This window comes from Gadus macrocephalus, chromosome 5, assembly GCF_031168955.1.
Source record: "Gadus macrocephalus chromosome 5, ASM3116895v1".
NCBI lineage: Eukaryota > Metazoa > Chordata > Actinopteri > Gadiformes > Gadidae > Gadus > Gadus macrocephalus.
Window position 1 is genome coordinate 20762709 of NC_082386.1, and position 24465 is coordinate 20787173.

The window sequence follows — 24465 nt, forward strand, 5'->3', positions numbered from 1 at the left end:
CTGGCGCTCCCAATCAAGGCCAGGCCCTCCCATTGGCCCCCCACGACTCTGGGAGGGCCACCGGGGGGCGCCAGACACTAGCTCCGCCTCCTCCTCCCCCTCCTCCCGCCCCACTGTCATCCCCTCCCTCCTCCTCCTCCATCCCCCCCCCCCCCCCCCCCCCCCGGCTGGTTTTTGGTTTCTGCTTATGTCAATTATTCCCAGAAAACAGAGTAATAAAACGTACCTTGCTCTAAAACGTACCTTGCTCCGTAAAGCAATTCGGTGATCGGAGATCCGAGAGTGGGCGGTGGGTCACCGGCAGAAACTTGCATATTCCCTTTTTCCGCCAATATGCGCTAGGGGTCGAAACAGAGACCAATCGACCCACAAAGGGTTACAGAACCATCACAATGACTCTTAGCCTGTTAAAGTTCCCCCTTAACACTCAAACAGAAATTGGGTCTGAATTTTAGGAACACAATCACATAAAAGCTCATACTATATTTTTCTATACTGCTTTCTTTCTAAAATATATTTCTTTCTCTAAAAATTACAATTACATACGTCTTTATTTTTAAGACACGCATGCAATTGTAATGACACAAGAGCTGCTTTCAGAAACTGATTCATCTTACAAATCATGTAAAAAAAAACAAATCATGTCCTTCTCCTGCCCATCGAAGGAGAACATGCCGTCAAATTTCAGCGCCAACAACACAGCAAGATGACGGAGTTGGATAATGGTTGCCCTGTTTGGTCTCTTTTTATTTCCGTGGTCCCTCCAGCCAGCGCTGTGACGTCATAATGCGGTCGATGAGTCGGTCGTATATGTTTCTCAGGGGAAGCCCCCTCGAAACAGATCCAGCAAGGCCCCGGAACCAGTTTGGACTCGACTTGTCTCTCTGTCCCAGTGCGGACACTGCAGAAAGACAATTTGAAACATATAATGACCAAACTTTTGAAATGGGACTGAGATTCCGCTATGGCAGATTAAACTATTGGAGAAAAATCTATTGCCGATGTTTTTGACAGAGATGACTCATTTTAACAATATTTTTCATAAATTATGCTCTATAAATAAATGTTCTGCTTGAATGCGATTTTAGGAAGGGAGTCTGGACAAATGGTTTCTTGACATTGTCCCATGTTATTGCATGTTTTTGATAGTATTTATGACCTATTACTATCTGAAATCGGTCGCCAATGTCATAGCTCATTTCATGAATACACTTTTATTACAGTTATTTTCTGTAAACGTTTAATGGTAATGCAGCGTGTCTCTTCTATCCACAATAGTCTTAATGCAACCATTTCTAACACCTTAATTTAACCAGTCTAGCATTATTGGAAACCTAACCACCGTTAACCGAATAAGCTAACCAAATATGCACTTTTAATATTAATACACTTACTATACAGGCTGCCTATTTCAATATATGTTTAATCATTTTTAAAAAAGTGGCAGGACTTTGTGAACGAAGGGGTTGTTGTTTTTATTGATGATGAACTGATGGCATTGATAATGCAGGATATCACTCGACTGGTGAGACATGTGATCAATGAGAAACACAGAAAGACGATGAGATCAAAATGAATAAACAGAAGAGAAACCGTCCTTCTAATATTTACCAGAAGTGAACACGTCTTTGAGCTACCTATGGGATTGTGCTAATATATAGAAAAATGTATCCGTAAGCCAACGTTAACAGCAAGTTACAAGTTCAAATGTAACAGCAAACTGACTCACAATGTATTTTGTGTGTGTGTGCGTGCGTGTGGTTGAGAGAGAGACTGAGACTATTGATTCCCACACTTCCAGAAAGGAACTTTCGATGGGGAAGTTGCACAACCCAGCCGACGTTGAGGCAGTGTGCTTATTATGGACTTATTATTAACACCAGACGCCGACTCCAATCTAGTTGATCAGACAGCACATACAACCTGGATTCGAAATACCCACTAGGGTTTTGCAAATTATTTTTATTTATTTCTGCGTTTGCACTAGCAGACTGTTCCGACTTCGTGTGACGGCCAGCCTGCGGTTAACCATATTTTCAGTTCTGAACACAGGATCTTTGAAGACCTATGGGCCTGGTTTTGTGGCTGGGAGTTGGACTTCTCCTCGTCTTCGCCCAGGTGAGATTTCCTCTGACTTTTGTGTGAGCTCCACGACGCCATTCCTCTGTGCGTCCTGCGCCCTACTTCGTACTTTTACATTTGACGTTTTTTTTTACATTTGACGGCAGTTGTTAAGTTTTAAATTCATAAACATTAAAATAATATAGCCTCGGCCTATTACATTTTCCATATTGCTCGCAGACCTTTTTGTTATTTCGGGTTTTTTTAGTGTGAATCTGCGTAACAAACTAATGTAATCATGTATTCTACTATACTAGTTTAACTAGTCATGTGTTCTAGTGTAACTAGTTTTGTATCACAGCTCAATCGACATTTCAGTGGAATATGTGAAAACATTGGGAACCAACTAAACCTCATCACGTCGGTACAGGCCTATGAGCCTACATTGCATACATGTTGAATTAGGGCTGGGCGATATGGGCCAAAATGAATATCTCGATATTTTTTTACTATACCTCGATACACGATATATATCTCGATATATTTTGAATCTCCTCTAGAGCACATCATAAATGCTCGATTCTGGCATAATGTTACGTCAGTAATAATTCTAGTATTACTGAAATATAAGTCTGCATGTAGATTACATGAAACATAGTTTAAACTCATTAGTGCTTTGTATTTGAACAATTTAGAACTTGCACATAAGAAAAGGAAAATCACAGCAAGTTAGATTTACCAACACAGCATTTATTCAAACCGTTAATTATTTATTAACTGTTTGCATAATAATTATTATATATACACTGCCAGACGACGGATCCAATGCTATTCTTTTTCAAAACCAAATCCTCAGTTTCCATCCTTTTTTCTCTCTCGCTGTTCTCACTCACCGGTCGGAGACACACCTACAGCAGCGCGCCGTCCAGACTACGTCACACACGCGCGTCCATGAGAATCTCGCGGACTCACAACCGGCGGGGGGAGTGAGTGTGTTTGTGCCATTGCATGTCTTTACCTTTTGTGGAAGAGGGAGAGACGTCGGAGGCGCACAGAGCTTTTGGCCGTGATATTATACAATTATATTATATTATATACTATTATATATAGAGCTCCGGGAGTCGCAAACGGCAACAATCACTTTCTCCTCCATGCTGCAGTTCACCCCGGACTGCACTGCACTGAGTTTGACGGTTGAACGCTGATTGGCTGTTTACGTTACACATGTCACTCAGTGGCCACGCTGTTGAACGCTGATTGGCTGTCATCACGAGAAATTAAAATACATTTCAACTCGAGCGAATTTGTCGCGCCACAAATCCTCGTGAACGCGCTCGCCTGTGCACGGCGAAAGTGTGGCGCGACAAATCAAAACTTGTTGCCGGTTTTCTCTCGCGAAGAATTCGCGCGATACCCTTCTACATTCACTTTACATGGGATTTTGTCGCCCCGTCGCGTTTGGTGTGAACGCACAATGAGTATGCCGGCGGCGGCAAAAATAAACAGATTACGTGCCAATTTGTATTCGATGTTCGCGACAGGGGCATTTTATACATCCCCTGGAGAACATCTCGCGATACATCGCATATATTCGATATATCGCCCAGGCCTATGTAGAATTGAAATACTATACATACATACATGTTGAAACACATAACATAAATGTTGAAGAACATTACATAGGCTACATGTTGAAATATCGTGTGCCTCCTGGACCATCCTGGGCTACAATGATCTCTCCTCAAACCATCAGATATAGGTTCCACTATAACTTATTCCGCTGAACGCGTGTGCCTTTTCTTCTACAGGCTTGGGCATCAACTCCTGAAAAGCAAAAATGTCTGCCTGGTTTCAAGAAGGATTCTAACCTTTTTGAAGTAGACAGAAGACATCTTCATAGCGGACGTGTCCTTGGCAAAGGTAACAATGGTTTTCTATATGCCGTCATGATTCTTGAGTACATACGGCAAACGTATATAGCTGGGCATGGGCCTACCTATAATATAGACCCAGTACAACTAGTATACTTTAGCTGGAAATAATTCCATACGACTAATGTAGAGTGGTGTATTGCTAGTTTTATGGCTCAACAACAGGGCCGTAGCCACATGGGTGGCCAGTCTGAAAAAATAAAATTAATAAATCCTCAACGGACACGGTCTAAAGAAAGCTGAAATATTTGCACTATTAGTTTGATCTAACTTTGACTTATTATTCTTATTTAAAGTGTTGTATTTTGACATTACGAATAAATATTGCACTTAAAATACCCCCCCCCCCCCCGAATCGAAATATTATGATGAGACTGAATGAGTATTGAAGTTGCCTTTCTCACAGTATTTCTTTTGTACAGTATACTAATTGTACGATACGACAAAATATACGATTACAATGTGCAAATTGTTTGGACAAACATAAAGATGATTATTGGGGAATCATTTATTTTTAATGACCTGGAAGTTACTTGTTGTCAACACCCCCCAACGTCCAGGCTTGGTTTGATGCTCTCATATCAGGGATGAGCAATGCCTCCTAATTTTCTAATTTTCAATTAGATACCAAAATATACCAATATATTTTATAGACAAGTATCCTGATGCATTAAACTCTTCTTGTGAACACAATTACACTCATTATTTCGATTAATTGGTGAATTCTCAAAATCAACGCAAAATATGTAAGGGATAATGTATACGTCGGATGCAACTCCGCTCATTTACTTTTTTTAAGCTGATTTATTACATTATAAATTTGCTGTTTATTTTCTCATTTTTTCTTAACTATTATCAAGGGGGTCGTCAATATCACTGTTTCATTTAACGCCGAATGCAACCACTCCTTTCTACTACTTTCAGTTGGTTTCATTGAAGCCGTCTGGTCAACTTCTGACAATTCAACACATTGGAACCAATTAATTTTTCAAATCAATGAAAAATATACACACTTGTATCTTCAATGATATCCAAGCGAAATTTCAATAGCTTTAATACTTTTTTCAGAATCACAGTTTTAGTTTCTTACCGGCATAGTTTTCAGATGCTGTCATTGATTTTCTTTTGTCGCCAGAGCGTGAGGACATTCATGCACACACACAATAGATCCGCCACATAGCCGCGTTTATGGACACTTTTGATCCAATTAGAAGTGGAAGAACAGCTCAATCAGAATTAGAAATTATCAAATATACGCCTCAATCGGAATGATCCATACATATTAATTGGCGAACGATCCAACTGCATCGATGCAACGCCCAAACATCGATGCATATCACTGTATTATACGCTTTTATTTTGACAATCTCCTTGCGCGGTTGTTAATGAAACTATTTCTGCGCAAGTGCGCCTATCGGCTCGTATCCGTTCATCAGTAAAACGAGGCACATGTGTGAGGGCGAAGATGTCTAGTTTGGGTTTGTTTTGCCAGATTTCCAGTTTTAGTCTAACGTGATTATAAGTAGCCAAATTTGGTGGGAAAAGTTGCTCTATCTGGCAACACGAATGGCTTATCTTAAAAGCCAAGATGATTCCGAGGGATGTTTTGTTTTTAGAAAGAAACTATCCACACAGATAGGTATGGTCTATGTTCAAAATGAAAGCTCATTACAGGCTCTTTAATTTAAGCCATAAAAAAACCTTTTGCACTCAAATGCAATGTGGCACTTTTATTATTTGCATTAAAAATGGATTGTTTTGGTTTTAAATATCCGGAAGAGCAAAGAAATAAAACGAGGAAATTATAATTAAGTTTATGTGAGTTGAAGTGAATGTAAGAGGTTGTGTTAAATGTGCATAGGATATCGTCTCATATCAATCGCATATTCCTGAATCAAATCGAAATCGTATCGCGGCAGATTTGTCTAATCTTCGTTGTCTAATGAATCGATTTAATATCATATCGTGATGAAACCAGAGATTAGCGCCTCTAGTGGCGGGAGCCACACTCAAGGCCACGTGTTTGGTGGGGCCGAGCCATGTTGTGTACATGAAGTTTGTCTTATACTTTAAGTATCCGGGAAGCTTGACCCTCTCTCTAATGCTGCGCCGCCTGTTGATCCTTGCTTCGAAAGAGTAGAAGGCACTTTGACGTTTGAAAAGAACACATCTGTGTTCGAATTGGAACTTTTTCACAGTTTGGCGGGCTCACACTAGCAATTTTCGGCTAGAACGCTAAGAAACATTCATTACTATTAAACTATCTCCCAACACACAACCATCTTGAATTTACATTTCTAATTAGTCATTGCGTTGGGTTGCTTTTCACCTAGTGTGCACTGGACTTTTCCTACTTGTGCATTGAACAATTCATTCATCCAGGCCAGATGTAGCATTTATTATAAATTAACCTCTTTAAAGTAACGATGTGACGTTAAATTAGCGTGGTTTTGAAGGCCACCTTTGTTTAGGCTACTGGTGCTTGGAAAACTATCTCGGGAAATGCGTATTTTAGCTCGGTTTCTGTGTTACACGACCTAAAAGCTGAGGCCAATTCAGTTTTTCTCACTACACGGAACCACTAACTGCGTTCACACCAAAAGCGAATTGTTCTGCAAAGACGCTTGGGTCGCTCACAAAGTATCGCTGCAAATAATTCTGTTCGCTTTTGTCGCTCAAGTCGCTCATGACGTACAATTCAATTTTGCACACGCATTTAAAGGAGCCGTATGCTTTTAGTACAGACAGCCATATCAAAGTGTGAACTCCCATACACTTTGGCCATATTGCAAAGACGGTTTTGCTTGTTGGATAAATGCTTTGACAGCAAGTAGGACAGTGATTCCCCCCGAGAACAAAAAAAGGTTTTATGCTGTAGTAGGCTAGTTAAAATATGTTTCACTGATCTGCATATCATGATCTGCACTCATTCGTCAAACAAATTGACATTGGCGCACATGGCTAATTTGCATACGTGCACAGGACTGGCTGGCTCCGCAAGGCAAATAATAGAACCTATTTATCCATGCCAATCTGTCTATCTATCTATCAACTGTTGGGAAAAATAACCTGATGAGCACATCACATGGCAGGCACATTAATATATAGTCGACTCTTGCTCTAAACCCAACGAACACATAACACAAACATGATAATATATAGTCAGGTCAAGGCCGGAGCTGAAGGCCCCATCTCCCAGGCAGGCAGATGGTGGACACTCAGACAATGCACCAGTATCATCTCCAGAACGGGAGAGCCACATTAATTTATCACACAGGAGACATTTTGAGAGCTCTTCCCCGTTAGGAGGAACCAAGAGATACCTCTGCCCATACTAGGGGCCTGAGAGCCACATTAAATTATCACACACGAGACACTTCGGGGGGGCACTCCCCCGTTTTAATTTATCACACCAGAGACACGAGGAACTCTCCCCGTTACGAAGCTCTCTCAGGGCCTGGGAGCCAAAACACACAGAACCGCACACACCTCAAACGCACACACCTCATCGAGAGGAGGATACAGCATAAGACTGCATCACACAGGGACTCTTCACCTTCTTCTGAAGCAGACCTTCCACGGAGGCGAAGCTCCAGACGAACCATCAGCGCTGATTAGGGACTTAGACATATTCGATTTCTCACGCTTTATGACTCTGTATAACCGTTGCCACTTTACTTAATAAATCCAAGGTCCTCGTGCCGATAGACTTTATTACCTCTCCGTCTCATTTCATCTGGTCCAGTAACTAGACAGACCGTTTTTCCCAACACAACCCGTGTCTAGTTTTAATGTGATGTATTTTGTGTCAGGTCAGACTTGTCTCCCTTGTTCTATGTGGTCTTGTAGGCTACTGTCCTGTGTGAGCCGAATCACCTAAATTAATATATTGCGATATATTGTTTCACTTCTTATGACAAATGTACTTATTGTAAGTCGCTTTGGATAAAAGCGTCTGCTAAATGGTCATTTGTCAGCTGTCTATCCTCCATTAAACTGCATTGAAGTGACACGTTTGTTCCGTGCATTACTATTGCATTATTATGCATGCATTATACCTTTGCACAACGTATTATTCCTTTGCACAACGTAGGCTATGTATTTTCGTAATTTGAAAACGATATTGTCCCATTCAGAGCAAGGAAGATTAGTATGCTAGGATCTCGGTTAGCAGGCATGTATCGCGCCTATTTTACAATAATCTCACACGTTTCATTAACTCGCACACCAGACCAACCAACCACGCGTGACACCTCCGCCCCGGCCAGAGCCTTTTTGTTGCGATTTCTGAAATGAAAAAGGCTCGGATCGTACAACACCGGGTGCCCAGTTACAGCTGCGATTCCTTTTTCAGTCGACATTTTGTACAGTCAGTAGGAACCAAAAAAGTAGGTAGGAACCAAAGTGCCGGTGTTCGGTGTTCCCTGGGATCCAGGCAAGCAAAGAGCGTCTACATTCCGATTGGCTGTCAGTGTTTTGCAGCTGAAACGCTTTTTTTTGGTCGCTCTGGTCACTCACCTTTCGGCGCTGGTAACGTTTGACGCTTGTGTCGCTTTGGTCGCTCTTGCCCATAGAAAGGGAATGACTTCTGGTGATTTCGCAGCTCAATTCGCTTTTGGTGCGAACGCACAGTAAGAAGCCTATCTGTGTCTGTTTGAAAATAAATTGGTTAAATTCTTTACCTTCCCCTTTGAAGCTGCAGAGAAGCTTCAAATTCATCATCCCTTGTCTCTCACTGCGTTGGGAATTTAGATAGCTGTTCACTTGAGAAGCGCAAACTATTACTAGCTCACTTTCACCCTACCTGTGACATCTGATCTAAAGAATGTGCCTTACATTGTTGGTGGTGAAGAGTAGTAGTAAAAGGAGACCAGCGTTTGGTTCAGTGCTAATTTCTCAACATTGCTCCTATTTCTTGTGTTTTGACTCAGGATTTATTCTGACGCCGTGTATAAAGGTTAACTTCTATTGTGCTGACATTTCAGTTAGTTTTGATGACTGCATGGCCCGTAAAAGATTCAAATTCGGCAGCAGCGACCGCCATTTCCATGTGGAACAGGACGGAACATTAATGGTAAGTCTGTTTTTTGAGATGCATAAATATAGCCTCTGTCCTAGTTTTGGAAGTAATGTGGTATTTTGTGAAGGTGACGAGAGAAACTACCATGCATGGAAGAAAAAGGGCCTTCCTCATCTCTTCCCTGAATTCTAAGGGGCAAAAATGTAGTACAATAATCAGGGTGCAACTCCATGGCAATGGCCATCATCCCCCTGGAAGTCACCCCCATGAAACTTCAGGTACATCAGAATCCAGGAAAGGAACTGCAAAAGAGGGCAAATGTGGACCCTTCCAATAAGAAAGAGCTATCTTTGTGGTCCCAGTCATAAAAAACTGTTTATTTTCTGAGATGTATATCATTGTTTGCGATGCCAATTTCTCAACATTAATTATCTTCTTTTCTTTTTGCAATTCCATCCCTCCTATTTTAAATTCAACATTAATCCTTGAACTCCTTTTAGGTTATTCAAAACCTGCCAGTTTTGCGCTTTCTTAACTTTTCTAAGAGGCGGAAGAGAGCCTGGGTTGTCCCTCCTCTTAACATTCTGGAGAATGATAGGGGGCCCTACCCCAAACTAGTGGCCCAGGTAAGATGACGTCAGGCTACTTTTTAACTTGAACTACATGTGAAGATTCATAACTTAACAATATCGAAATCCAAAGTGAGAGGTATTGAATTACTATTCAGTCTTACCAGGGTAACAATGTTTTTTATGCATTATCTTCCTTTTAGATTCGTTCTGATCGAGATATAGAGTCAAGAATCGAGTACGAGATAACGGGTGAAGATGCAAACGGCCTCTTCGTTATCGACAGAAACACCGGCGGGCTTTTTGTGACCCAGCCCCTAGACCGGGAGAGAAAATCCCATTACGTGGTAGGGAAAACCTGCTGGCCAAATTAAAATGTGTCAATATGCACGACCCTTGCATGTTAAATAATCAATATTTATCTATGCAGTTCGACGTTCATGCCAACCGAGCGGACAAGTGGAACCCTCAGGCTGAGCAAACCATGGCCGTCATTTTACGTGTCATCGACGCCAATGACAACAAACCAGTCTTCACCCAAGATCCCTATGTCGCAGAAGTTGCAGAGGCTGCAGCGATAGGTAATGCCACGCAGAGGAAATCAAAACCACTTCTATAGAATGTGTTGACTGGCAATTTGAGATTAATCCGCTGATGACTTAATTACAATTCGACAACTAATTGTAATTAAGACAACTGCTCTACCTCCTGAGCTAAGCCAACCCCATATTCATTAATTAAAAACCTCCACCACTTACTAGTTAAATGCTTTTAAAATGTAACTCTATTGGAATAAGCATGGAACAGAATGAATTGAATGCACCTGAATAATAAATCAACACTGCAGCTTATGATTTTGTGCCCATCTCTGCAACGCACGCTTCTCTTCAGTCGATTTTTGGGTTATTTTTTTGGATTAATTGAGTCTATAAAATGTGCTTGCTTTATCTGACAACCCTCACTATGCTATAGTTCATATGAATATCCAATCCATGTACAAAATATTTAAATTGAACTGAAGCATTAAGCAGCAAATCTTATTTGTACTTGATCAATTATTTAAACAATTGATTTATTAAAATTAGTATTGATTAATTGTCGGGGGGGGGGGGGGGGGGGCTAAGGGAACTTATCGATTAATCGACTTATCGTTGCTGCCCTACTCTACATCCTAATTGTTTTCTAGATGTGACCACCTACTACAACTGGAGCGCTTCATGTTTTTGGAAATCCATTCTTTCGGCTTTCCCCTGTCTTTCCCCTGTCTTTCCCCTGTCTTTCCCCTGTCTTTCCCCTGGCTTTCCCCTGTCTTTCCCCTGTCTTTCCCTTGCAGACTTTGTAGTGATTACAATCAGAGCCACAGATCTGGACGACCCAAATACTGTTAATGCTGAAGTCCGGTATAACATTTGGAGCCAGGAACCAAAACTTCCCTATGATGATTTGTTTGCCATAAACCCTGTTAGTGGAGCCATCAGAGTCAACCGCCCTGGGCTCGACAGAGAGGTACGGATTTGTATTCATTTATCCACGGCAGTCATTTGAAGCAGAAAGGTTACCATATGCACAATTATTTTATTGAAAATGGACTTCAATCTGTATATTTTTCTGCAGACATACGCGAGGTACACTCTGGAAGTAGAAGCTGCAGACATGAGAGGAGAAGGCCTGACTGTTAGAGGGCGTGTTATCCTCACAGTTACTGATAGTAACGACAATGCCCCGGCCTTTGAGATGGCTCAGGCAAGTACACGTGTGAAGACCTTTCCTTCTTTATGGAACCAGACCCATTTCTTTTATCGATTTTCGGCTCGTGACGTGTCGTATCAATCCGCTTGGAGACTCTGACTTGACTTCGACTCGCCTCTTTCGAGAATTATTCAAGGCTCAACTGTTTTGAGGCTGAAGTCTTGCTTGAGAAAAACGATTTGCTCTGATTCTAAGGGCTATGGTAAATTGTCATTGCCCAGTGCCCTCCAAGATAAAGCACATGGCTAATAGGCTTATTGACTTTGCAATGTGACGGTCTAGTATTCAGGGTTTTTTCCCGAAAATAGTTTTGCTAAGGGGGATCAGAGAAAATGCCCTGATGGTTCAGAAATTAGGGGGAGTTGTGGACTGGAACGACTGGGACAATCCCTGGTCCATTTATAGTGGTGTTAACTGAAAACCTAAACGTAGAAACAAAAGTGTTAAAGTGTGGTTCATAGATGTGATCCCTGTTCAGGTTTTAGCAGTCCACACAAACCCCCAGTACAGATCTTCATGGGTCCAAAACCACGATTATGATTATGATGATTATGCAAACTGGACAATTCCAGGCCATCCATTCAGTTCCAATCCACATATTGGGCAAAATTGAATTGCATCATTATTTAATGGTTTATATGGTTACATTTTATTTTCCTTTATCGTTCTTTCTGGTAAAAAATGCACAGTATGAGGCCAGTGTCCCGGAAAACAAAGTGGGAGCGCTGGTTGTGAAGATGTCTGTAACGGATGGGGATGAGCTTCTGTCTCCAGCTTGGAACGCAAAGTTTCAAATTGTTGCTGGAGATAAGAATGGCCAATTCGCCGTGGAAACCGGAACTGGCAAGCAAGAAGGAATCATTACAACTGTGAAGGTGGGGATGAATCTTGAGTAGTTGCTTAAGAAAAATGTTCTGTACACGATACTACAAAATACGTTAAAATGTACCAATATTTGATACAAATCTCTACATTTGAATCAACTAATCAAAACCTCTGTTTAGGGTCTGGACTATGAGACGACCAAGACCTACACCCTGCTTGTGACCGTTGAAAACGAGATTCGCTTTGCCATCCGCCTTCCGACAGCCACTGCCACGGTGGTGGTTTCTGTAGAAGATGTGAATGAGGCTCCTGTGTTTAGGCCAACCATTCAGGTTGTGAAGAGGAAGGAAGATCTCGCAGTTGCCAGTGAAATTGTGCGGTACACCGCAACCGACCCTGAACGCAGTCAGAATGTCTCGTAAGTTAAAATCGTTAGTTTATTTAACGATTACTTTCCATTTCTTAAACAACCACTTTCATTTTATTTTTTTGGGTCATGAAGCATTTGCATGTCACTTTCCACTTTGTATATCCAGGTATAAGATCATGAAGCATTTGCATGTCACTTTTCACTTTGTATATCCAGGTATAAGATCATGAAGCATTTGCATGTCACTTTTCACTTTGTATATCCAGGTACAAGATCATGAAAGACCCAGCGCGGTGGCTCAGTGTGAACCCGGACACGGGTTTGATTAGAGTGAAGAACGGCATGGACAGAGAGAGCCTATACGTTCAAGACGGCAAATACACTGCCCTGATAATGGCATATGACGATGGTATGTAGGAATTTTAAAGATTCATTATGTTTAAGAAATATTGGTGCAAAGTACAATAAAATGTTCGGGTTTACGATGTATTTGATTTCTTTTTCTTTTTAAGATGTTTCCCCAGCCACTGGTACAGGAACCCTGGAAATAGAACTAGAAGATGTTAACGACAACATCCCTTCAATCAATGAGCGCATCCTTACGGTGTGTGTGTGTGTGTGTGTGTGTGTGTGTGTGTGTGTGTGTGTGTGTGTGTGTGTGTGTTATTAAGCACATGTTTTCTCTACCTTCATCAGGTTTGCAATACGGAATCTGCCCCTCAGCTGCTCTCTGTGACGGACGCCGATGGGCCAGACTTTGCTGCACCCTACACGGTATCACTAACGGGCATGTCCAAGAATAACTGGACCGCTACGATGGATGACACAAGTTTGTACTTCAACTTTTTACAGGGACATAAATGTTGGAATATTTGTAATGGTGTGGGGTATTATAGTGAACTGTTGATCTACCATGATTAATGGATACATGAGGTAGCTGTTATTGTAAATTGATTGACATTTGAACATAATCCATTATATTTATGGGACAGACCCTGTTCACATCTTAAAAATAATTAAAATGATGGTGTCTAGACTTATTTTTCTCATCCTTCCCTCTTTCTTTAATCTAGGAACAGGGATAATCCTGACATTAATCAGGGCCCTTCCCATGGGAGACTACAATGTAGTCCTGAGAGTGGCAGACAACCATGGTCAAGAGCAAGACAACATTGTCATGGCCACAGTTTGCGACTGTACAGGAAATAAACGGACCTGCAAAGTTGGGAACCGTGAGGGAGGCATTGGTCTGCCGGGCCTTCTAGTAAGATCGGGAGCTGTTCTGCTGCTGCTATGTAAGTTTGTTTATAAAATAAGACATTGTCACAAAAAGTTCCTTCAACTCGTGATTTCAATCGGCTATTCTTTTACTCTTTTTTATTTACATTTATTTTGTGTAAAGAAGACAACATTTGAACTTGCTGACATCCCCTTAAAGGGTCATTCCGGTGTCAAATGGATTTGGGATATGTTTTGTATGATAACGAGTTGAAACGTTCGTTTTGGAGCACAAAATAGAATACCGCATATAGACGCTTTCTTCAGAGGGCTGTTTTTAGCCGATTCCATCAAAACACTACAAACTGGGAACGATGGGGGCAGTGGTTATCGTAAAAACTAAATCGCTATTTTTAACCACTTAAAAGGCTAAAAGTAGCCCGACAATTCTTTGGTAGTAAAATAAGGGTCTTAACATATAAAACGAGGCATATATAAAAAGCCTATATGTGTTTTTTGTGCTCCAAAACGAACGTCTCAACTCGTTATCATACAAAACATATCCCAAATCCATTTTACACCGGAATTACCCTTTAAAACAGCCACAAGCTAAATACGCTTTGCCTATTATGCCATGATTGTTTTTTGGTCTATTTGGACTCCAATCATATCAATAAACATGAGGTCATCGGGGTACTTCAGTTTGGTCAGCTGAATCACCATGAGGCCAGCCCTCAAAAAATCCTTAAATGGGTTAAGTAACTTTCTGGAAGCTTCCAAGGGTGAGGAGGGGACTGCATGTGGTGGGGGTTTCATGTTTCTTTGCCTTGCTGCCTTTTAAAGAAACGGACATTGTAGTCATAAGTATTAACCAAATCAACAGGAAGGCACTCGTGTCTTTTGGACCACAATATAACTTGCTGGCTCTCATGGCAATTTCCTTTTCAGCTCTGGCACCAACATTGGTTAAATGTTATGAATTTTTACAATGATGTAATACTGTGGACAGGGCTACAGTTATATTAATGTATAGCTAAACATGTCGAGACACATCCTTTGCTGAATGAGGACACTGGGATGCTATTAATGATTGAAAAGTAGATTCAGCAACTTGCCCGTCTGATCTGATAAGACGACTGTTTTATCTCTGCAGTGCTGGCATTGCTGCTGCTAATATTCATTAGACGCAGAGGTGGAGAGCAGAATGAGCCTTTACCACCAAATGAGGACATCAGGGACCACATTTACTACAACGAGGAAGAAGGGGGAGGAGAGGACCACCAGGCACGGCCCCGATATTGGCTCAATTGATCAAGAAATCTGTTTAAAAGTGATGATGTAATTGTTGTTTAGGATGGCTGTTTTTACTTCTGTTGCATTTATTAAGTTTACCTGCTGTGGTTTGACTTCTATTTTGTTCTTTAAGGATAATTATGATCTGAGTGTGCGTCGTGGTCCGGACGACCGCCCGGAGGTCTTCCGGAGTGACGTCATGCCATGCTTCATGCTTAAAGCCGAGAATCGACCTCAGCCTGCCAATCCTGAAGACATTGGCAAATTTATTGATGATGTGAGTCAATCGTGATATTAAGTGTAATTTAATTTCATGATGATTCTTCAAAATTCTTGCTTTATTAAAAAGCATCGAAGCAAGTTACTTAAAGCATTGGTTGGTGTCATTTACTTGAGTTTCACAGAAAATGTTTACACCCTAATCTGGCCTTTCCTATGCTTCTAGCTAACTTGTCATATCAAGCTTATAGCTGGTCATGGTGAATGGGAAAAAAAAGTTTCACTCCACCGTATGCTACTGTTCTATTTGTCAAGCAAATGGTGATCTCTCTGTTTGAATGTAATAATGCAATGGACCCACTATATTGTACGCCCTCTTCAGAACCTGACGGCAGCAGACCGCGACCCGCTGGCGTCCCCCTCACACTGTTGATCTATCCTGCGTTTTATTTGCTGGCACTGATTTATATTTGTAAGTTGATGAAAATGTTATTTTTTACTTTCTCTTAAGTTGGCTTTAACATTTTATATTGAAGCTTGTACTTTTTTCATTTTTCAAGTAATGACATCAATGATGTTCTGTAAGAACTGTTTTTTTAAAGCTTTTTTTAAAATTGCTAATTCCTTATTTTCCTAGGATGTATTTCAACCAGGTAGATAGGATGACGAAAGTAAAGGGGACATTACGGGGAACGTTTTGAATACATTTACTTGCAAAGTTTGTTGGTGTAATCAAGCCGAAATAAAAAAAGATTATGCTAATCTGAGAATGTCTTTGCATAAACCTTCTGTGTGCTATTTTTCGAGGTTAGTTTAAGGATGGATGTGTTTGTGTAGTCTTGCAATCTTGGTCATTTGTTTCGCTTTCTACAATGATGTTTTGTAGAGCTTTGGGCTGTTTCAGCATTTTTTAAGAGGAACAGTGTGGAATTGTTGAAGGACATTTATTGAGTTAATGCAGTGTCAGAAATGGCCGCCTGTATTAATGGTTGCACACAGAGGCTGGGTTCCAAAAGGCCTTTGTGCCGTTCACCACTCAGTTCCTTCAAATCTTTAGATGTTATCTTGATCTCCATTGTACCCATGTTGGCTGCAGCTGCTTGACGAAAAGCTTGGCGGCTGAATTGTGATGTGGACTGATAATCAGTGTATCCTAACGAATGTTTTAGAGATTATCATCAGACAAGTCATTTATGGGCACATATAACAAACGTGATTTGTTATATGTTATAGGTTGTCTCGCAGCTTCGCTGCTTGACACCCAATTATTCTCTTCACGGGCGCAGCCATTTTTGTTTTCGAGTCGTATGGTCATGGTGTGTTCCTGAATCCTCGGATGCCAGCCTTCCGAGTAGCACTTTTGACGTAATTTCCGGTCTCCGAGCATTTATAGCGTTACTGTTCGTCTCTGTGATAGTGTCATGAAATTGGCTAGTCCTTGTTTATTGTTAGCTACATTAGCCTCTTTAGCAAACCAGCCCGAAAACAAACAACACCATTACATTGAATTGGACGCAGAGCAAGACCATGCAATGTATAAATTGGTGACGGGATAAAGTAGCAATGTAATCAAGTGTGTAAGAGCATTTAAAAATGACACTAAAATGACCAACGAAAAAAATCTCTTCACGGGGGCAACCATTTTGTTGAAAGCGTCATCACTGCTCTCGGTCTACTCTCAGATTTCCAAAAGTTGGAGACAAAAAGGGGGCGTGCCTCCGAGAAATGCCGCAAGAAAGCTTTGAGATCTTCGTCACCGAGCGAAAATTATAAAAGTAAATTGCAAATTCCTCGCTAAAAATGTTTACATAAACACTTTTAATGGCGTAACTATACTAAATTATCATATTTTCCACCCAGAATGCCCGCCATTTTTACAGAAAAAAATTCTACTAACTGTCCAATAGGAAAGATGCTCCCAGCGTCTATTAGAGGAGCACCCGCTCTGAACGCCAAACATTGCCGGGGATGGCGTTACATTGTAGTGAATTGAACCCCCTCTCCGTCTGCAGAATACTCCGGAGGGCACCTTTACCGTCAGTGACAGACGCTAAGGTGCCCTTGACAACAGTTGGAATTTGAAGTGAGACTGTGTTGGTTATCCCCCAGTGTCTGACAGTTTATCCCCGAGTGTCTGACAGTTTATTATCACAGTATCTGACTTTCATCACTGAGTGTCCGAGTCGGCGACAGTCATGCGATGATGCGGTTTATACATACACATACACACACACTTCCCTGACACTTTTAAGTCAATGATTTATTTGCTTGTTGTTTCACTTCTCTGCTTCATTCTCTCAATATTTCGTTAATCAACACTAGGCCTACCTTAGCTTGGCACGTGAGACCACTTTAAAGAAGGGACATATTTGTAAGCATTGTTTTTTTGGAATAATTATGCAACAGACTAACGACGTCAGTGATGATATGATACACTGATCGTTTAAAACAGCCCTTATGGAACGTGACCACATCTTTACTTTCTGTCTCCAGAGAGAGACCCGAGTCTCCAAGCAGTCAAGTCTCAAGTAGGTCAAGTCCAGTCTCCCAGCAGGGAGTCAGAGTCCAGTCTCACAGCAGGGAGTCTGAGTCCAGTCTCACAGCAGGGAGTCAGAGTCCAGTCTCACAGCATGGAGTCAGAGTCCAGTCTCACAGCAGGGAGTCAGAGTCCAGTCTCATAGCAGGGAGTCAGAGTCCAGTCTCACAGCAGGGAGTCTGAGTCCAGTCTCACAGCAGGGAGTCAGAGTCCAGTCTCACAGCAGGGAGTCTGAGTCCGGTCTCACAGCAGGGAGTCTGAGTCCGGTCTCACAGCAGGGAGTCAGAGTCCAGTCTCACAGCAGGGAGTCTGAGTCCAGTCTCACAGCAGGGAGTCTGAGTCCAGTCTCACAGCAGGCAGTCAGAGTCCAGTCTCACAGGTCCAGTCAAGCCTCCAGCTCTGCTTTCACTAATATTATTTCATATTCAAATTGATTTTTTGTTAATTTAGCAATTAGAATGTTATTTTATCCATAGAATGTGAACTATTTTAATCTTGTTTCAAACTGGACAGTCCCTGTGTCTCTTTAATAACCTGCTCGGGTTGTTGGCCGAATTCTGCTCTGTTGACAAGTGATTGATGAGGACGCATCGACTCTGTGGGCAGCTATGGGATTAACACTTTATTACCCAGCATACATTTGGAGGCGATACGCCTGCGTCTGTATGTTTTAACGTTAACTGTTAGTGGGAAAATAAAACAACTATTCATTCAACGCAAAGTTCACTGTACAAAAATTCTTTATTTATTTAATTGTTTGGTTGCAATCTCATTCTCCACCTAAAACAGCTGCTTGATAACATCTGTGATGTATTTGTAAGTGTACATTGGTTACTTTATAAACCAACTGTAGATTACATAGAGAATTATCCACCCGAAACAGCAAAAACTGCATAATAACATCAGTAAATATCAGTAACAGTACATTAAGTTACTTTATAAACCAACATTAGATTATAAAGCATCATCTCAAACGGTAACATTTATACAATACTGTACACCAGTTGTAGGCCCATCCTGCCCGTCTTCCTCTGCTCTCACCTCCTCCACTAGAGGTCAGTCACGGCCTGTGAATGCAGAGTGACAGTAGGAGGGGTTATCTCCTCTGAGCCATAGAATGGGAGGGGTTATCTCCACTGAGCCATAAAGTGGGAGGGGTTATCTCCTCTGAGCCATAAAGTGGGAGGGGTTATCTCCTCTGAGCCATAAAGTGGGAGGGGTTATCTCCTCTGAGTCATAGCTGCTCATGTTACAATGGGGCGTCTTTATGAGATCTTATTTTGTGGTATTGTTGTCGCTCATGAACGCTTCAAATTCGCATATCATTGCGGCTCTGGCAAGGCGACTCTTGACCAATAGTCTATGAATGGAGTTTGTTTATTTTTTCTAAGTCATTAGTACTGATATCAAATAAATCCTGTGGTCGTCTGAAAGAGAAAGTGACTCTTTCCTCCGCGTGGGTTCAGACGAGGCGACGCGGGTTCACTCTCCTGGTGATAACGAGACGGCTCACCAGTGATGACGCTCACACAAGCGTGCTCCCGACAGCGACCGTTCATGTGCACTTGGGAAACAGCCGGTTGGGAATCTAAAAGTTCTTCATAGCAGGGTTTTTTATCCGATAAAAACCAGTCAGAACTAAACTGAAATTAGTAGGATCAGTCTCAAGATTGTATTCCTTTATTTCCTTGATGCCTATCACCTACTATCCTTTTGCTTTGATTTATGAGAAGCACATACAGTATTGCCACTGGTGGAAGGCTACACTTGCCCTTATCTAGAGCTGGTTTACCAGTACACAACGTTTACTTCAGAGGACGGGCTCTGACATCTGACCTCCCACCTGGAGCCCCATGTGACCCGGCCAGAGGACGGGCTCTGACCTCTGACCTCCCACCTGGAGCCCCATGTGACCCGGCCAGAGGACGGGCTCTGACCTCTGACCTCCCACCTGGAGCCCCATGTGACCCGGCCAGAGGACGGGCTCTGACCTCTGACCTCCCACCTGGAGCCCCATGTGACCCGGCCAGAGGACGGGCTCTGACATCTGACCTCCCACCTGGAGCCCCATGTGACCCGGCCAGAGGACGGGCTCTGACCTCTGACCTCCCACCTGGAGCCCCATGTGACCCGGTCAGAGGACGGGCTCTGACCTCTGATCTCCCACCTGGAGCCCCATGTGACCCGGCCAGAGGACGGGCTCTGACCTCTGACCTCCCACCTGGAGCCCCATGTGACCCGGCCAGAGGACGGGCTCCTGATCAACTCTCATCATTACATCACTCATGATCACCGAGCGTCGTGTCCAGGAATGTTTTAATAAAGCTCTGAATTGGATTACAACTGGATTACTGCCCCTTAATAATCCTAATATTATCATCGTAAACATCTTAAACATTATAAACCCACACGTTAAACCAACGTTATGCGGCGAGCAACCGCATCCTAACTAAGATGGCCGCTCATGAGGGAGATCATGTTGCCATGGTTTCAAAGCATCGGTTACAGATTGGCGAGTCAACCAATGACTCAACAAATTATCAAAGGCACAATTTAATGGAATATGAGAGTGATTTTAGTCGGTAATAATCACTTTGTTATACTGTAATAAGAGTAGATAATGATTTCATTTATTTAAGCTTTCTTAGGGATTAATTGTTGTTTTCCAAATCAAAGTGAGTCAGAGTGTTGTCGTTGAGTCTGAGGCGATCTGAGCCCCACGCCTGATGGTCAGGATTATGAATGATGATCAATCCTCCAACGAGAAGCCTCTTCATCATTCAGCTCTAAACACCAGGGGAGCACAGGTCAGCTCCAACCATCTATCAGCACCTCACTGCTCACTACCTCATCATGAGCCCACCACATGATAGGGCTTGTACCGTTGGACTCCTTGGAGCCTCTTTCATATGGCAGATCGTTTGTGTAGATAGCATGAGGTTAAAGAGATTGTTGAGGCATTACTGTTAGTGTTTAGCTTCTATCTTATGTGAGTAAACCACATAAGAAGCAGCTAGCCTCTAGCATATAAACAGGGTCCCCACACACAAACACCCGGTACATAACAATCATATTTCAAATCCATAAATCTTTTTAGGGTTAAAAATTGACCAAAGTTGCGAAAACTATTACTATTACAATATCACTATCACTGATGAATACTGTTATAATATTACTATCACTGTGATAAAGTACAAAATATATTACTGCGATGAAGTACTATACATATATATATCTGTGATGAAGTACTATGTGACTGTGATGAAGTACTATTTATGTTACTGGGATGAAGTACTATATATATTACTGTGATGAAGTACTATTGATGTTACTGGGATGAAGTACTATGTATATTCCTCTCATGAAGTACTGCAGTAATGTACTGTGAAGACATTAGTGCCCTCCCACCCATCCTCCAAAGAGTTGTGATGTCACAGAATACTGACCTTGGGGTCAGGGGTCGGGGCCAGAAGATGTTTCTGTCCCTCAGGGATCTCAGAGCTGGTGTCAGAACCTGGCAAGAAGCAGACGGTGAGGAGCTGAACGGACCTACAGAGCTAGGTGTATCTAGATCTACAGAGCTAGGTGTATCTAGATCTACAGAGCTAGGTGTATCTAGATCTACAGAGCTAGGTGTGTCTAGATCTATAGAGCTAGGTGTATCTAGATCTATAGAGCTAGGTGTATCTAGATCTACAGAGCTAGGCGTATCTAGATCTACAGAGCTAGGTGTATCTAGATCTACAGAGCTAGGTGTATCTAGATCTACAGAGCTAGGTGTATCTAGATCTACAGAGCTAGGTGTATCTAGATCTACAGAGCTAGGTGTATCTAGATCTACAGAGCTAGGTGTATCTAGATCTACAGAGCGAGGTGTATCTAGATCTACAGAGCTAGATGTATCTAGATCTACAGAGCTAGGTGTATCTAGATCTACAGAGCTAGGTGTATCTAGATCTACAGAGCTAGGTGTATCTAGATCTACAGAGCTAGGTGTATCTAGATCTACAGAGCTAGGTGTATCTAGATCTACAGAGCTAGGTGTATCTAGATCTATAGAAATAGGCGTATCTAGATCTACAGAGCTAGGTGTATCTAGATCTATAGAGCTAGGTGTATCTAGATCTACAGAGCTAGGTGCATCTAGATCTACAGAGCTAGGTGTATCTAGATCTACAGAGCTAGATGTATCTAGATCTACAGAGCTAGGTGTATCTAGATCTACAGAGCTAGGTGTATCTAGATCTACAGGGCTAGGTGTATCTAGATCTACAGAGCTAGGTGTATCTAGATCTACAGCGCTAGGTGTATCTAGATCTAGAGCTAGGTGTATCTAGATCTGCAGAGCTAGGTGTATCTAGATCTACAGAGCTAGGTGTATCTAGATCTACAGAGCTAGGTGTATCTAGATCTACAGAGCTAGATGTATCTAGATCTACAGAGCTAGGTGTATCTAGATCTACAGAGCTAGATGTATCTAGATCTACAGAGCAAGGTGTATCTAGATCTACAGAGCTAGGTGTATCTAGATCTACAGAGCTAGATGTATCTAGATCTACAGGGCTAGGTGTATCTAGATCTACAGAGCTAGGTGTATCTAGATCTATAGAGCTAGGTGTATCTAGATCTACAGAGCTGTATAGTCCACAGACCAGTCACCATGGTAACCATGTTGGTAGTATTGTTAATCATGAGAGCAGAACTGCAGTAAAAACACACGTTACTCACCAGCTGCTGGACGTTTGGCTGAACCTAAGGACCAGGAGAAATGATCAGTGTGTGACAGTGGTGAACATCCTCATGTTGTCTACTTTCATATTCTCAATGCCTCAACATCACTGGGGCCTGGACCTTAGAGGAGGTTCTTCCTCCAGTGATGGAGAGGTTTCTACCACCAGACCGCTAGAGCATCACGACGACCAATCAGAGTCCAGGAAGGGACGCAGCGAGGGGGCAGGAAGTAGGGGCAGCTGGGGGTCAGGGGTCAGCTCACTCACCGTTCCTCTTCCTGTACCAACAGACTCCCGCCAGGACCAGAGCTCCAACCAGGAGGAGGGCCCCCGCCACAGAGCCAGCGATGGGGAAGGGCCCCGGGAGGCCTTCAGGGGAAGAGAGAGCAGGAGGTCAGGAGGAGGGCCCCAAGGAGGTGGAGGAGGGGGTGAGGTGAGGTGAGGTGGAGGTGAAGGTGGAGTTGGAGATGGAGGTGAGGTGGAGGTGAGGTGAGGTGGAGGTAGGTGTGTTCCCTACCTCCGTCCCTCGCAGTCTTACCCCCGTTGGTCCTGATGAGGGCGGGGTCCAGGGGGGTGGAGATGTCCTCGATGCCTTTCAGCTGGACCACACACTCGTACCTCCCCCAGTCCTCCAGTGGGACGGCCGTGAGGTTCAGGTCCACGCTGACCTGGAAGGTCCCGTCGTGGTTGGGGAGGACCTCCCCGGGGTCCACCTGCTCATGGAGCTCCTGGCCGTCTCTCCTCCAGAACACCACCACCCTGTCAGGGTAGAAGGCTGTAGCATGGCACACCACTGGGGAGGAGGGGCTCCTCTGGAGCAGAGACACCCGCGGACGCTCTGGAGAGAGGGGGGGAGAGAGAGGGGGGAGAGGGGGGGGGGAGGGGGAGAGGGGGGATTGAGGGGGGGCGAGAGAGAGGGAGAGGGAGAGAGAGAGGGGGGGGGAGAGAGGGAGAAAAATATATATATTTTTAAACTTTCATGTTTTTCAAATCTTTTTGGTGCAAAAATAGTACCTGAAATAAATAAATAGCCTATTTTCCTTCATGGGTTTCTAGCCCCTCTACCGTCCCGTTACAGCAGCTAACGTCATGATCTCTATGGTAACGATGATAAACATAACCCAAGTTCACGGGTTAACAGTTCAATAACCAACACAACACAATGAAACATGGCGGATAGCAAGAAAAAGGGCAGACAATAAAATGTCAATTGCATAAATGATGGATTTATTCCTTCAGAGATCAACAGTGGTTTACCTATGTGCCTGCTCTGAGATCACGTTTTCTCTGATGAGGCCATGAAACCCTCACGGTTACAGGAACATTCATTTAAAAAAACATCCTGACAAGGCATCCAAAGATCCGGCCTCCTCCAGTCTCTGAGGGATCACCGTTCAAGGCGTCCTACAATCAACATCCTGTTCGCCCGGAACGTCAATCAAAGTGAAGTCTTAAAATATAGCTTTGTTAATGGCGATAGTTAGTGATAGTTCACTGATATTCACTTGATTATTCAGGTGATGTGAATATGTTGTTCACGTTAAGTGCACATGATTTTTGTCCATGATAAAATGACGCGTCTTGTAGCCTACATTTAATGTTCCTTTTGATTTAAAAAAAACGACATTACAACCAATGCTGATGTTGACGTGTTTCTTTCTTATCCAACCAGCCTCCTATTGCTTCTAGCAGTGGGCGAAATCTGGTTAATAATAAAAAAAAAAATATATATATATATTTTATTCAAGCACTAATAGCCGGAGTGTGAGCGGGGTTGGTAATGGATACAGCCGACCCACGGGGAGGGGGGGGGGGGGGGGGGGGGGGGGGGGTTCACTACTGCTGTAGTGTATCAGTTAATCCACCAGACAAGAGTCGGTCACGCCCACCAGGTCATGTGACTCTACCTGTTCTCTGCAGAGTGCTCTTCCCATAGGCCAGGTA

At 42.8% G+C, this 24465-nt stretch overlaps 2 protein-coding genes and 1 long non-coding RNA gene across 7 annotated transcripts in view; 1 reads left to right on the top strand and 2 right to left on the bottom strand.

The window, feature by feature from the left end:
- Positions 1-24465, bottom strand: part of LOC132457233 (NACHT, LRR and PYD domains-containing protein 3-like) — a 79089-nt gene that overhangs the window by 23751 nt on the left and 30873 nt on the right. For 3 of the 4 annotated variants that reach the window (XM_060051389.1, XM_060051391.1, XM_060051390.1), the window contains exon 4: positions 23039-23359. In XM_060051389.1, coding sequence (XP_059907372.1) covers positions 23039-23359 — 321 coding nt within the window. Of the gene's footprint in view, positions 1-23038; positions 23360-24465 lie in introns of those variants that run through there. The other variant, XM_060051387.1, reaches the window with a different exon arrangement.
- LOC132457257 (cadherin-1-like) lies at positions 1476-16025 on the top strand. Of its 2 annotated transcripts, XM_060051452.1 has the most exons (17): positions 1476-2118; positions 3870-3981; positions 8978-9066; positions 9513-9638; positions 9785-9928; positions 10012-10162; positions 10915-11087; positions 11196-11324; positions 12020-12205; positions 12335-12573; positions 12792-12934; positions 13038-13129; positions 13222-13354; positions 13599-13820; positions 14897-15027; positions 15170-15313; positions 15638-16025. In XM_060051452.1, the coding sequence occupies exons 1-17, from the start codon at positions 2068-2070 to the stop codon at positions 15686-15688; spliced, it is 2316 nt and encodes a 771-aa protein (XP_059907435.1). In that variant the 5' UTR covers positions 1476-2067; the 3' UTR covers positions 15689-16025. The 2 variants fall into 2 exon arrangements, 1 of the variants encoding a protein (XP_059907435.1); XR_009525590.1 differs by lacking the exons at positions 1476-2118; positions 9513-9638; positions 9785-9928; ... (10 more) ...; positions 15170-15313; positions 15638-16025 and adding an exon at positions 9140-9483 and having other exon boundaries at positions 3931-3981.
- Positions 20532-22781, bottom strand: LOC132457450 (uncharacterized). Its single transcript, XR_009525645.1, has 4 exons — positions 22643-22781; positions 22520-22543; positions 21238-21305; positions 20532-20577 (listed from the first exon to the last, which is right to left on the bottom strand). It is a non-coding gene; the product is annotated as an uncharacterized LOC132457450 (long non-coding RNA).

Excerpts from the sequence above, each read along its gene's own strand:
- LOC132457257 (XM_060051452.1), top strand. The coding sequence starts at position 2,068 with ATGGGCCTGGTTTTGTGGCTGGGAGTTGGACTTCTCCTCGTCTTCGCC. Across the intron at positions 9,639-9,784 it reads ACCCCAAACTAGTGGCCCAG|ATTCGTTCTGATCGAGATAT; the intron begins GTAAGATGACGT and ends TCTTCCTTTTAG. Across the intron at positions 12,206-12,334 it reads GAATCATTACAACTGTGAAG|GGTCTGGACTATGAGACGAC; the intron begins GTGGGGATGAAT and ends ACCTCTGTTTAG.